The 13,334-nt window shown below is 43.0% G+C and overlaps 2 protein-coding genes across 9 annotated transcripts in view; one reads left to right on the forward strand and one right to left on the reverse strand.

Moving 5' to 3' along the window:
- The window catches only part of PDE6H (phosphodiesterase 6H), a 134,823-nt gene that overhangs the window by 40,415 nt on the left and 81,074 nt on the right, over window positions 1–13,334 (reverse strand). Inside the window, exon 4 of the mRNA XM_081589179.1 lies at window positions 11,510–11,586. The gene's annotated coding sequence lies outside the window, so the exon portion shown is untranslated. The remainder of the gene's footprint in view (window positions 1–11,509; window positions 11,587–13,334) is intronic.
- The window catches only part of ERP27 (endoplasmic reticulum protein 27), a 37,866-nt gene continuing 24,805 nt past the window's right edge, over window positions 274–13,334 (forward strand). For 3 of the 8 annotated variants that reach the window (XM_081589170.1, XM_081589168.1, XM_081589169.1), the window contains exons 1-3: window positions 274–2,217; window positions 2,798–2,895; window positions 5,101–5,238. In XM_081589170.1, coding sequence (XP_081445296.1) covers window positions 2,124–2,217; window positions 2,798–2,895; window positions 5,101–5,238 — 330 coding nt within the window. In that variant the 5' untranslated portion in view covers window positions 274–2,123. Of the gene's footprint in view, window positions 2,218–2,797; window positions 2,896–5,100; window positions 5,248–10,495; window positions 11,626–12,127; window positions 12,284–13,334 lie in introns of those variants that run through there. The other 5 variants (XM_081589167.1, XM_081589171.1, XM_081589172.1 and 2 more) reach the window with 3 other exon arrangements.

Genomic DNA, 13,334 nt, shown 5'->3' on the forward strand with positions numbered 1-13,334 from the left:
CCCTTCAAGCAAATACGGTAACTGGATGGTTCCCATTCATGCATTTCCTCAGAAGAGGTGGGCAGAGCTCAGTACAGGAGGTTTTACATCATTGGGAGCAGTTTCACACTCCTGGTCCAGTGCAAATGCTAGAAAAATCTCAATTTATTTATTTATTCTTTAATAAGCATGGTCTTCTTTTTTTTTTAAGGCTTCCCTGGTGGCTCAGAGGGTAAAAACGTTTGCCTGCAATGCGGGAGACCCAGGTTCGATCCCTGGGTCAGGAAGATCCCCTGGAGAAGGAAATGGCAACCCACTCCAGTACTCTTGCCTGGAAAATCCCATGGACCGAGAAGCCTGATAGGCTACAGCCCATGGGGTCACAAAGAAAGAGTCGGTCACAACTGAGCGACTTCACTTCACTTTCACTTTCTTTTTTAAAAAATTTGCTTTACTGTGGCTTCCCTGGTGGCTCAGATGCTACCATCTTTACAGAATCTGCCTGCAATGCAGGAGACCCGGGTTCAATCCCTGGGTCAGGAAGATCCCCTGGAGAAGGGAATGGCAACCCACTCTAGTATTCTTCCCTGGAGAATTCCATGGACAGAGGAGCCTGGCAGACTACAGTCCAGGGGATCTGGAAGAGTCGGACATGACTTTCACTTGCTCTGGTGGATATTAGTTGCAGCATGCAGGATCTAGTTCCCTGACCAGAGATCGAACAAGGGTCAAATAGAAGCAAGGAGTCTTTTTAATTAATTTTTTCTATCTTTGGCCCTCCTGGGTCTTGCTGCACACAGGCTGTCTCTAGTTGTGGTGAACAGGGGCTACTCTTCATTGTGGTGCGCGGGCTTTGCATTGGAGTTGCTTCTCTTGTTTCAGCATACAGGCTCTAAAGTACAGACTCAGTCGTTGCAGCTCCTGGGGTCTAGAGCACGGACTCAGTAGTTGTGGCTCATGAGCTCAGTTGCTCCAAGGCATGTGGGATCTTTCTGGACCAGGGATGGAATCTGTGTTCCCTGCATCTTCAGGCAGATTCCCATCCACTGCACCACCAGGGAAGTCTCTCACTGTATTTTATTTTATTATCACATAGTGCATGCATGCTAAGTCACTTCAGTTGTGTCCAACTCTTTGCAAACCCATGGATAGAAGTTTCTACTAAGCTTAAGACTTACATATCCCCTGCCTATGAGAATCCCTTGGATTTCCACAGGCACCTGGACCACATCAGGCATTCTTTCTCTCCTGCTTAAGATCTTCAGTGGCTTCCCATCACCTGCAAAATACAGTTGAAGCTCCTACACTTAATATACAAGGTCCCCTGGGATCTGGCCTCAGAATGCCTTTCTGCCCAGATTTATTATTCCATTTTCTAGTAATATTCAATTTCTAATAATTCTCTTATTAGTAATATGTACATCACATTTGCATCTCAGTGCTTTGGCTCTTTACATGAAACTCCCTTTCCACCTTCATTGCCTGGAAAAGTTTTATTTACCCAGGACTCTGCTTAGGCATGCTTCCTAGGTGGTGCAGTGGTAAAACTGCCTGCCAGTGCAGGAGATGCAGGTTCGATCCGTGGGTGGGGAGGATCCAAAGAGAAGGACATGGCAGCCGATTCCAGTATTCTTCCCTGGAGTCAGACATGACTGAGTACGCACACATGCACTGCTTGGGCACCCCCTGCAGGAAGAAAGCTTTCACCAGACACCATCATTGTCCAAAATGTCCTTAGTTCATCTTTTCCTAGCACCCTATGAGCTTCCCAATTTTTAAATCACTTTCCATGTTACATTTAAATGATCTACTTAATTGCGCATCTTTCATAGTAACAATCTAAGCTGGGAGAGGTGATCAGATCACCATTATTGCTATATCCTTAGTGCCTAAGTCAACACCTGGCATAGAATGTTTTGTTTTATTTAAAGGAACTAGCCTGACTGTTTTCTGATTGGTTTTGTTCTGAAGCCCTGTCACCAAATCCTGTCTCTTATCTCAAAAGTTGAAGGTCCCTCTGCCCCTGAGCCAGCTGCAATGTTCCCAGAGCACAAATTACGCCACAATCCATTAACTGCAGAGTGGGCTGCCCTGCGTCAGCGGCCCCAAACACCAAGACCAGGGCGTGGAGCAGGAGCAGGAAAATGGAAGCCATGCCGTCCAGATGCCTGTTTATGTTATTTCTCTTCACATGCAAACTGTCCCCGGAAGTTGCTGCAGAGGTTCAGGAATCATCAGGTAAAAGAAAAGAGCACTTAAATGACCGGGGGTGGGGGGGTGGGGGGCAAAGTATTGTTGGGAGAAGGAAAGGGAATATTGGTAGAACTCTGGGTATTTGTTTCCCAAACCTAGAAACTTTTCAGGAGATGCTGGATAAAGATCTGCCTTGCCTAGTAGAGAAGAGGGGAGTCTGGCATCCTTCAGAAATAGGCTATCATGGACTTCCCTGGTGGTCCCATGACTTAAGTCTCCATGCTCCCAATGCAGGGGGCCCCAGGTTCCATCCCTGATCAGGGAACTAGATCCCACATGCTGCAACTGAAGATTCTGTGTGCCATAGCTAAGACTCGGTACGGCCAAATAAACAAATAAATATTATTTTAAAATAGGCTATTATGAGAGGAGTCCCCCCTCCACAATTTAGTAAAGAAATAAAGCCTTGGAATGACAAATGCACTCCTAAATCTCTTTGGCCTTAGCATGAAGAGGAAAAATAGAGATGCCCTCATAATTTAGAGCTGCTTTTTCTCCACTCAGTGCCCGCAAACTCTCTGTCTTTCTCTCTCTTCCTCCCACCCCTACCCTCATCTCCGTCTAGATGGTCCCAGTGCCCAGGAACCTGTGCAGCTCACAGATGTCCAAGCTGCCATGGAATTCATCGCTGCTGCTGAGGTGGCTGTTATAGGCTTCTTCCAGGTTTGTTCAGATATTGTCACCTGCCCTTCTCCCAAAGAACCAGAAATATGCTACCTTAAGGGAGCCATGCTAGTCACTTGCCAGCCGGATGATACTGCCTTAAAAGTCAAAGGGCAGAGTCTGATTTTAGCTTGTCAATCAAGATCTCACAATTTCTAGACATTCCCAGTCTCTGAATCACATCTTTCTCATATTTGTTTCAAGAGTTCTGAGGCTGCTGTCTGGGTCTCCCCATCTGTACATGCTTTGAAGCTTCAGTCAGTATTTTAATTTCCAAGGCAGGGCCAAGAGTAAACCAACTTGTATCAAGCAAGCAACACATTTGTCAAAAGCTGCCTCCAGTCTAGAACCTCTTACCAAGTAAGGAGTCCCCCACTCTTCTTTGGCTTCCCAGGTGGCTCCATGGTAAAGAATCCACCTGCCAATGCAGGAAACACAGGTTCAATCCCTGGGTCGGGAAGATCCCTTGGAGTAGGAAATGACAACCCACCCCAGTATTCTTGCCTGGGAAATCCCACAGACAGAGGAGCCTGGTAGGTTACAGTCCATGGGGTCGCAGAGTCGGAAACAACTGTGCAACTGGGCATGCATACACACTCTTCTTTTTTTGTTCATTTGTTTGCTCTGAAATGTGGAATAAGGATGACATTTTGCATATCGAAGGTCTTAGCCTCCATCTTCCAGATTGTCTGCCTGGCGAAAAAAAAAGAAACGACCATAAAAGAGAAGGCATTATTCCAGCATTTTTCTTTTTCTCTGGAGGTAACATCTGGTGATTTCACAGCTAATTAATCCCCTACTCTCTCCTCTCAGACCTTCTTGCCTGTTTCTATTCATTAATTCCAAATCACCATTATCTTGTCTTTTCTGTGTACACAGCTGGAAATAGAATTGATGAGATATAAGTAGGGGAGGAAGACAGGGTGGAGAGGGGGAGTGGGAGTGAGGCCTGGGGGCAAATTTTTCAGTGATGAGAAATCTAAGCTGTAGACAAAAACAGCAGCCTACACTCAGGAGGGAGTGGCAAGGAAGTGGAACTGGAGGAGGGTGCGATAACTCAAATGGCCACCAGGTGTCGCTGTTTGCTCCGAGAGCAATTCCATTCTAAGGAGCGGATTAAAAAAAAGACGAAGCCTTGAAGAACAATTGTTCATAACCTAAAATGAACTCCACACGCTCTTTTGGATGAGCAAAGTGCCAACTCCCTCTGCTTGACCCCAGCTGCAAGGATAACCATGATCTTTTCTCTGAGCACATCTTCTCTTGCCAGAGAAATGTCAAGGACAAACGTTCACAGTTGTTTATTGCTCAGAGCTTCTGGGGACGAGGGTCCCACGACCGCAGGGAAATAAGGCCAGGTTGCTGTAGAAGACCTGGAATTATCATTCAGAACAGGCTTCCCTGCTCTGTTCTGCAGGCCTTGGTTCTAGAGTATGAGCAACGCCTGAACAGTATCTTCATAGCTTACACACAGTGGAAAGGGCACTGCTCCCCAACATCCTACACAGCCTTGTTAATAAACCTTCTAAGCTTCCACTTTAATTTCTCTTATTTTTATTTTCTCTTTTTTGGTCTTTTTGACAGCACCTATTTCTGATTTTTACGTTTCTTCTTTCCTCTACAAATTATCCCCCAAATATTTGCCTCCTTTGGTTTATCAATGACTATGGAGGCCAACTCTTCAGGTCTTTATGATTTTGAGCCCCCTCTCAGCTATTAACAAACTACAAGTTAGCTGTTCAGTCATGTCTGACTCTTTGCGACCCCATGGATGGTAGCCCGCCAGGCTCCTGTGTCCATGGAATTCTCCAGGCAAGAAAACTAGAGTGGGTAGCCATGCCCTTCTCCAGGGGATCTTCCCAACCCAGGGATCGAACCTGGGTCTCCTGCATTACAGGCAGATTCTTTACCAGCTGAGCCACCAGTGAAGCCCAACAAACTACAAGTTCTACGGTAAAGCCAGATAGGTGTTCTAGACTTAGCCACTATGTCGTAGTTACCTATTAACCCACTCAGCCTGGAAAATTCAACCATGTCCCTGAGAAGCCAGCCTACATTTTTAGAGGTCAATGTTGTCTCACTGGACACTTTGATTTGAGATGTGTGAGCATATTTCTACTCCCTAGTCTCTTTCGCTGTCACTTTACTCCAGAAACAACCTGTGCATTTTTTTCTTTTTTTCTTTTTTGTCCTTCTTGTCTTTAGGATTTAGAAGTACCAGCAGTGTCCCTAATCCACGGTGTGGTGCAAAATTTTCAAGACGTGTCTTTTGGAATCAGCACTGCCTCCGAGGTTCTGGCTCACTACAACATTACTGGAAACACCATTTCCCTCTTCCGTCTGGTAAGTCAGGTGGGCAGCTCCAGCCTTCTACTTTTTCCTTGGGTTGTGAATGCACAGACTTCTAAGACCAGAAAGGAGTCTAGATCTTGAACCACAATGGTGATGCCAGCATCAGGGATCATATGAGGAGGATGGCTCAACTCAAGCTTCCTAAACATATGCTGTCATGAAATGGGAAGAGGCCTGGACTGAGGGTCAGGACATAAGATTTACAGTACTGCTTTGTCACTGAGCAACCATGTGACTTGGGCAAGTCACAAAATACTTTCTTGGCTTCAATTCTTTTATCTATAAAATAAAAGGGGAATGGGAGGGAGGTTCAGGAGGGAGGGGATATATGTATACATATAGATGATTCATGTTTTACAGCAGAAATTAACACAATATTGTAAAGCAATTATACTCTAATTAAAATAAATAAATTTTAAAAAGAAAAAATACCAAGAAAAAAACTACTGCATACAGCTCCATAATTTGGACATGGCATAGCTTAATTAGCCATTTTCCTATTTATAGATAAGTCAATGTGTATATTAGTCCCTCAGTTGTGTCTGACTCTTTGCAACCCCATGGACTGTAGCCCACCAGGTCCCTCTGTCCATGGAATTCTCTAGGCAAGAATACTGGAGCAGGTTGCCATTCCCTTCTCCAGGGGATCGTCCCAACCTAGGGACTGAACTCAGGTCTCCTGAATTGCAGGCAGATTCTTTACCCTCTGAGCCACCAGGGAAGCTCTCTACAGATAATTAGATAATCTCAAATATTTTGTATTACTGCAGTGCTATAATAAATGCTTTTATGGGGCTTCCCTGGTGGCTCAGACGGTAAAGAATCTGCCTGCAATGTGGGAGACCTGGGTTTGATCCCTGGGTCACAGATTTTTATATTTTTATATTACCATATATATATACTTTTATATATATTCAGTTCAGTTCAGTCACTCAGTCGTGTCCGACTCTTTGCGACCCCATGAATCGCAGCACGCCAGGCCTCCCTATCCATCACCAACTCCTGGAGTTTACCCAAACTCATGTCCATCGAGTCAGTGATGCCATCCAGCCATCTCATCCTCTGTCATCCCCTTCTCCTCCTGCCCCTAATCCTTCCCAGCATCAGGGTCTTTTCCAATGAGCCAGCTCTTCTCATCAAGTGGCCAAAGTTTTGGAGTTTCAGCTTCAACATCAGTCCTTCCAATGAACACCCAGGACTGATCTCCTTTAGGATGGACTGGTTGGTTCTCCTTGCAGTCCAAGGGACTCTCAAGAGTCTTCTCCAACACCACAGTTCAAAAGCATCAATTCTTCGGCTCTCAGCTTTCTTCACAGTCCAACTCTCACATCCATACATGACTACTGGAAAAACCATAGCCTTGACAAGACGGACCTTTGTTGGCAAAGTAATGTCTCTGCTTTTTAATATGCTGTCTAGGTTGGTCATAACTTTCCTTCCAAGGAGTAAGTGTCTTTTAATTTCATGGCTGCAATAACCATCTGCAGTGATTTTGGAGCCCAAAATCTATATATTTTTTAATATTTTCATATCTTTGAGAATTCACTTACATTTATCAAACGTGTTAACAACTACTGGGTTCCCTATGCAAGGTAATGATCATAAAAATACAAGTATATTCTCCCCTCTCATAGCTCTTAAAATATGGTAGAGATTGTAAACATAACATACACGTATCTATAATACAAACAGCATCACCATGGGTAAAATGTTGTGTGTGTGTGTTAGTTGCTCAGTGGTGTTCGATTATTTGAGACCCCATGGACCTCCAGGCCCTTATTTGAGCTCTCCAGGCTTCTCTGCCCATGGAATTCTTCAGGCAAGAATACTGGAGTGGGTAGCCATTTCTTTCTCCAGGTGAAACATTACAAGAGTTTAAATGGTCAAAGCAGGATAGGCACTAAATGACTTGGCCCAGAGCATCATCTTTGTAACCTATGATCCAAGTTCTGGCTGAATGGCCTTAAGAGTTATTCCACATTCTGGACCTTCTGTATTGCCTGCAAATATTAAATCCAGAAATGTCCAGAATATAATATGCCATTTTCCTCCTTTGAACCATCTCCCAAACCCTTACACTTCCCCTGTCCCTTCTACAATGAAGAAAATCAAGGGTAGGTTAAGAAGTTTGCAGTGAGTATTGGAACGTAGTTCCTTTGTTCCTGTCTTAAGGATGTTCTCAGTACTAACATCAACACAGTTTCTAATGTTAATGCTATTATCAACACAATGTGAATGCTAATATATTCTAATAAAAAGAATTAAAAACAGGATAAAAAAAAAAAAAGCAGAGTAGGAATTCTGACCAAAATAAGTTATGAAGGAGACAGCTGAACTGGGATTTAAAGAACAGATAAAATTTGGACAACATAGAGGAGAATTCATGGCCAAAATGGGGGGAAAAAATTAAACTTGGGAAAGAGTGATCAAGCCAACTTGACTGGATCTCAGGGAACATGGTTTGGGCGGATGAATAAAAGAGCAGTTTGATTGGAACCATATTGTCGAGAAATTTGAATACCAGCTTAATGAGTTTGCACTTAAGTTAACTGGCACTGGGCAGCCCCTCAGGCCTTTAGATGAGGGGAATAACGTGAACAGAAATGTGTTTGCACAAGATTATTTTGGCAGCAATGAGTTGGGTGGGTGGTTAGGTAAAAAAGACAAGAATAAATAGAACTTTTATTAGGCTGACAAGATAGATCGTGTACTAAGGATCTGTAGCAAAGAAGTCACAGCAGAAAGTGAAAAAAAGGCATAATATTCTCTTTTCTTGACCTGGGAGCCTGCTTCTCTGGGTCCATCTCTTCTTTTAGTCTCCTTGAGTTCTTCTCTTTCTCTATCCACACTACTGCAAGGATCAGGTATCACATTATGGAAAGGAGGAGAGGTTGAAAGTCACAGTATCTAAGGAATAGTGAGGGTGTAACAGAAGTAGGTGTTTCTGATGTTTTATTTGGTTGTTAAGTTGATGTTCTTGGTGGAATGTCAAGGTGAAGATGACCAGAGTCCACTGGAAGTGAGAAACTGAGCAAACATTAAAGTTTCCAAACTTCTGGTCTGAACGTCCTTCCTTCTACTCTTTATCCTCTCTATCTCTTGCATTCTTCATCCAGATTTCTTTAAAATGTATTTTGTATTCAGTGTCTTCAGCTTTCTTTAAGCCCTTAATACATTGTTATCTAATTTGCATATCACTCCATTAAAACTGCTTTCATCCAGGTCACCATGGCTTCCATATCTCCAAACCCAACCAACATTGTTTAGGTCTTATTTTACTGACCATTTCTGCCATATTTGACATTGTTAGCCACTCTTTTCTCTTTAATATTCTCTCTTTCTTTGACCTAGGAGCCTGCTTCTCTGGGTGCACCTCTTCTTTTAGTCTCCTTGAGATCTTCTCTTTCTCTATCCACACTACTGCCTGACCCAATGCTCTTCCCAATCTAAGTTATAGAATCCACGGAGGCAGAGACTGTCTTATTCACTACTTCAACCACTGAGCATTTAACAGTGTCTGTCAGGACTTCCTTGGTGGTCCAGTGGTTAATAATCTGCACTTCCACTGCAGGGGCATGGGTTCGATCCCTGATCAGAGAACTAAGGTTCTGCATGGGGTGATCTGTGGCCAAAAATAAACTAAAAATAAATTTAAGTAAACATCTTTTAAAAAACAAAATAAAAAATAAAAGTGTCTGCCATGTAGCAGGTACTCATAAGTATTTCTTGAATAAATGAATATGTGAATGAATCTTTCTTTTTTTAATTTTTGAAAAAGGCTTTATTTATTTAGAGCAGTTTCAAATTCAGAGCAGAATTGAGAGTAAAATGCAAAGATTCCCCTTATATCTCCTGCCGCACACATCCATGGCCTCCCCATCAGCAACATCTCCACCAGAGTGGTACATTTGTCACAGCCGATTGAGCTACATTGAAATGTCATTACCACCCAAACTCTATAGTTTACATCATAGTTCACTCTTGGTGTTCTACAATGTATGGTTTTGGACAATGTGTAATGGCATAAATCTATCATTATGGTATCCCAGGATTTTCACTGCCTTTAAATTCCTCTGTACTCTGCCTGTGAATGAATCAACTAATGAATGAATGAGTAATTCTTCAGTAGTAGGATCCTTTCTAATGTTTGACGGTTATGGGTTTGTTGAGGATTTGGAATGCTTTATTTCTAGCCTGGACCTCTCTCATAATTCAGATGCTTGCTGGATATAACTATTTGAACACCCTCATAAATACTGCAGTCCTGGAGTTTGAGCAAGCTCCAGGAGTTGGTGATAGACAGGGAAGCCTGGTGTGCTGCAGTCCATGGGGTTGCAAAGAGTCAGACATGACTGAGCTACTGAACTGAACTGACTGACTACAGGCTTCGCTTAGTCAAAGCTGAATTTGTCATCTTCCCTTGCTGTGTCGCGTTCTTCCCATGAAAACGCTATTTTACTGTATGGCTACGTTCATTCAGTCTCTAATCTTTGCCAGTTGTACCTCCCACCCCGTATCTGGAGCCTACGTTCTCCTTCACTCTTCTTTTACTTTCAATTACATCAGTGTATTCAGGCACTATCACAATATTTGTAGAGACACATAAAATACAAGTGATAACTTCTGAAGGAAGACAGTAGTCTACAATAATGAGTTCATAAATGTAAGGGAAAGGGTTAGTGGCTCAATTATGTCTGACTCTTTGGGACCCCATGAACTGTAGCCCGCCAGGCTCCTCTGTCGATGGAATTCTCAACAAAAGATACTGGAGTGAGCAGCCATTCTCTTCTCCAGGGGATCTTCCTGATCCGGGGATTGAACCCAGGTCTCCTTCACTGCAGGCAGATACTTTACCATCTAAGCTGTGAGGGAGGTCCCTTAACAGCAATGAAAACTCGGTGTTGCCACTGGTAAGGCTCCATGATAGAGGTCTGATTTAGCCAGTCCCACAGCCATGGCCATTACACGCTGTTTTATTATTCAGTTAATGCTTCCACCTTTATTAATAGATTGAAGTATTTTCTGTGTCTATAGCTCCCTGAATCCTACTGTTGTTCCTGTATTATTATTATTGTTTCAACTAATGTACTGATGGTGTTATGCACAAAACTAACTTTTCCTCTGCCCTTTCTATTTTGTTCCTCACTTAGACACTTAGCTCTCAGGACTTCCATGGTGGCTCAGAAGGTAAAACGTCTGCCTACAATGCAGGAAACCCAGGTTCGATCCCTGGGTTGGAAAGAAACGCTGGAGAAGGAAATGGCAACCCACTCCAGTACTCTTGCCTGGAAAATCCCATGGATGGAGGAGCCTGGTAGGCTACAGTCCATGGGGTCACCAAGAGTCAGATACGGCTGAGCGACTTCACTTCACTCACTAGACTCTTAGCACCTTTGACATAAACATTTTCAATACCTTCTTAATAGGTTTCCCTTCACTATTTCATATTTAGCTTCTAGATTGGTATCACAATGATGGATTTAAAATGGACATTTGACCACGACACCTCCTTCTTAGAAACTCTTCAATATTCCCCCATATTACAAGAACAAAATGAGGACATTTAAATGTGTAGTTTTTATGACCAGGCCACTACCTGCTTCTCCATGCCCTTTTCTAGCACATTCCCACCCTGGCCTCTGCCCTTACAATACCCAACTATACACAGTAGGATGACATGATTCTATCATGTCATGTGGGCTATTTCTCTGCCGAGAATGCCAGCCCCCCTCAGGGCCCCTTTTTCTTAGGCTCACCCAACCAACTCCTCCTCATATTCCAGTGAACCAGTTCCAGTAGCTTATCCTTCAGAAAGGCTCCCTGGAATCTCCAAATTGTCCTAACTACTCCCCTAAAGCTTTCCAGGTGGCACAGTGGTAAAGAATCTGCCTGCCAATGCAAGAGATGCAGGAGACTCGAGTTCAATCCCTGAGTCAGGAACCCCTGGGGTAGGAAGTGGCAACCCAGTCCAGTATTCTTGCCTGGAAAATCCCATGGACAGAGGAGCCTGGTGGGCTACAATCCATGGGGTCTCAGAGTCGGACATGACTGAGCACAGACAGAGTTTCCTCTAAAATCCCATGTAATTGACCATTTAGAGTCCATGTCATGTATTTCTGTGTCTGTTTCACCTTTTACCCTACTAGACCACAAGCTTATTCAAGGCAGGAACCATCACTTATTTATCTTTGCTTTCCAAAGATCTACAGTAGGTCTCTGGTACCTCGAAGACACTCAGAAAGTGTTTGAGGAATTTACTCACTTCCAAAACTCTGTCTGAAGATGCCTGAGTCCCTTCAGCAGTTCTTCCCCCACCTGGACAGCAGCTGCTGGTTTGCACTGTAAAATAGGATTAAATCAAATCCTTTGAAGAATTTGGTGAGAAAGATATGGACTATATATAAAATAGATCAATAATAAGGTCTTAGTATATTTCACAGGGAGCTATATCTAATATACTATAATTAACCATAATGGAAAAGAATATGAAAGTATACATACATTATATATATAAAATATATAATTGAATCACTTTGCTGTATACCAGAGACTAACATAACATTGGAAGTCAACTATACTTCAGTTAAAAAATGTTTTTTTAAAGAAAGATATAGAAGGTTACACTAATGCATTTCCTGGTACCGTTGAACTATTTGTAGCAACCTATCAATACAAAAAATTCCAATTAGCCACAGATCCACAAGTATTACTTTCCCAGTTTGTTGTTTATAGTCTTATGAAAGCCTGATTTAAAAGTCCTGGTTCCACCAAGATACACATTTGGGAAGAAAAACAAGTGTTTGCTGCTTGCCGTGTCTCTTCAGGCTTTACGACCTCTAACGAATGCTTCAACTTTGTTTACGATTTATTCTCTACAAAGCCCTGTTGATGACTTCCCAGAGCTGCTCGCTCTTCTGTAGAATCTGCTGGTTGTTTCCCACCAGTGATAGACCTACTCCGAATGAACTCTTGGAACCTCTGTGGACAAGATTATTTATGTGCCATACCGAAAACAAGCACCCTGCTCCACTGGCAGGTCTGTGGTGACAGCTTTCACATAAACACTTTTTTCTCAGTTTACACTTTCGAAAATTCAGTCCAAATTTTACTAGGATTATTAGTCAGGCTTTTGGGATAATTTTTTTTAAAAAGAAAAAGAACATCAACCAAGACTGTTCTCTTTTTTTAGTGTTTTCTTAAATTGAGGTATATTTTAAAGTTTGGCATTGAACAAACTGAGGCTTTTAATACTCTCAAAAAAATGCCATACAATGTGACTGTGCCCTTCAGAAGAGGGCATGTCATGTTTAGAAATGATAATCAATTCCTGTGTCCTGTAGGGGTTGTCTGGGAGTGAACAGACTTTTACACAATGGACACGGTCTTCACTGATTCCTGCCCGTTGGTCTCTGTGACTCTATGTAGACCCATTAGGAGGCCCTTTTACATCTGTAGTTAAGACTCTTGTTCTTGACGCTGGGAAATGTGAACCAATTGCAGATCTTCTGGTACTTTCTTTTATTTAAGACCTAGAATTTCACCTGTTTGTGTTAGTGCCTAATTTATGATAGGCACTAGAATCTGATGAAATTATTATTATCATCCCTGTGTGCCCTTAGTCACTCAGTCGTGTCTGACTCTTTGCAACCCCATAGACTGAAGCCTGTCAGGCTCTTCTATCCATGGGATTTTCCAGGCAAGAATACTAGAGTGGGTTGCCATGCCCTCATCCAGGGGATCTTCCTGACCCAGGGATCAAACCCAGGTCTCCACCATTGCAAGGGGATTCTTTACCATCTGAGCCACCAGGGAAGCCCATTATCGTCCCTGCATTATCAATAAAGAAACTAAAGTTCCATGAGATTAATTCTGATGTCTAGACTCTCAGAACTATGGAGTCACAGACATCTGCCTCATACCCAGCATTCTCCAAGCCAGAATACTGGAATGGGTAGCCTTTCCCTTCTCCAGGAGATCTCCCCAACCCAGGGATCAAACCCAGGTCTCCTGCATTGCAGGTGGATTCTTTACCAGCTAAGCCACACGGAAAGCCCAAGAATACTGGAGTGGATAGCCTATCCCTTCTC

Source organism: Giraffa tippelskirchi, chromosome 4 (genome assembly GCF_054371585.1).
Source record: "Giraffa tippelskirchi isolate mGirTip1 chromosome 4, T2T-mGirTip1v1.2.pri, whole genome shotgun sequence".
In the NCBI taxonomy this organism is placed as follows: domain Eukaryota; kingdom Metazoa; phylum Chordata; class Mammalia; order Artiodactyla; family Giraffidae; genus Giraffa; species Giraffa tippelskirchi.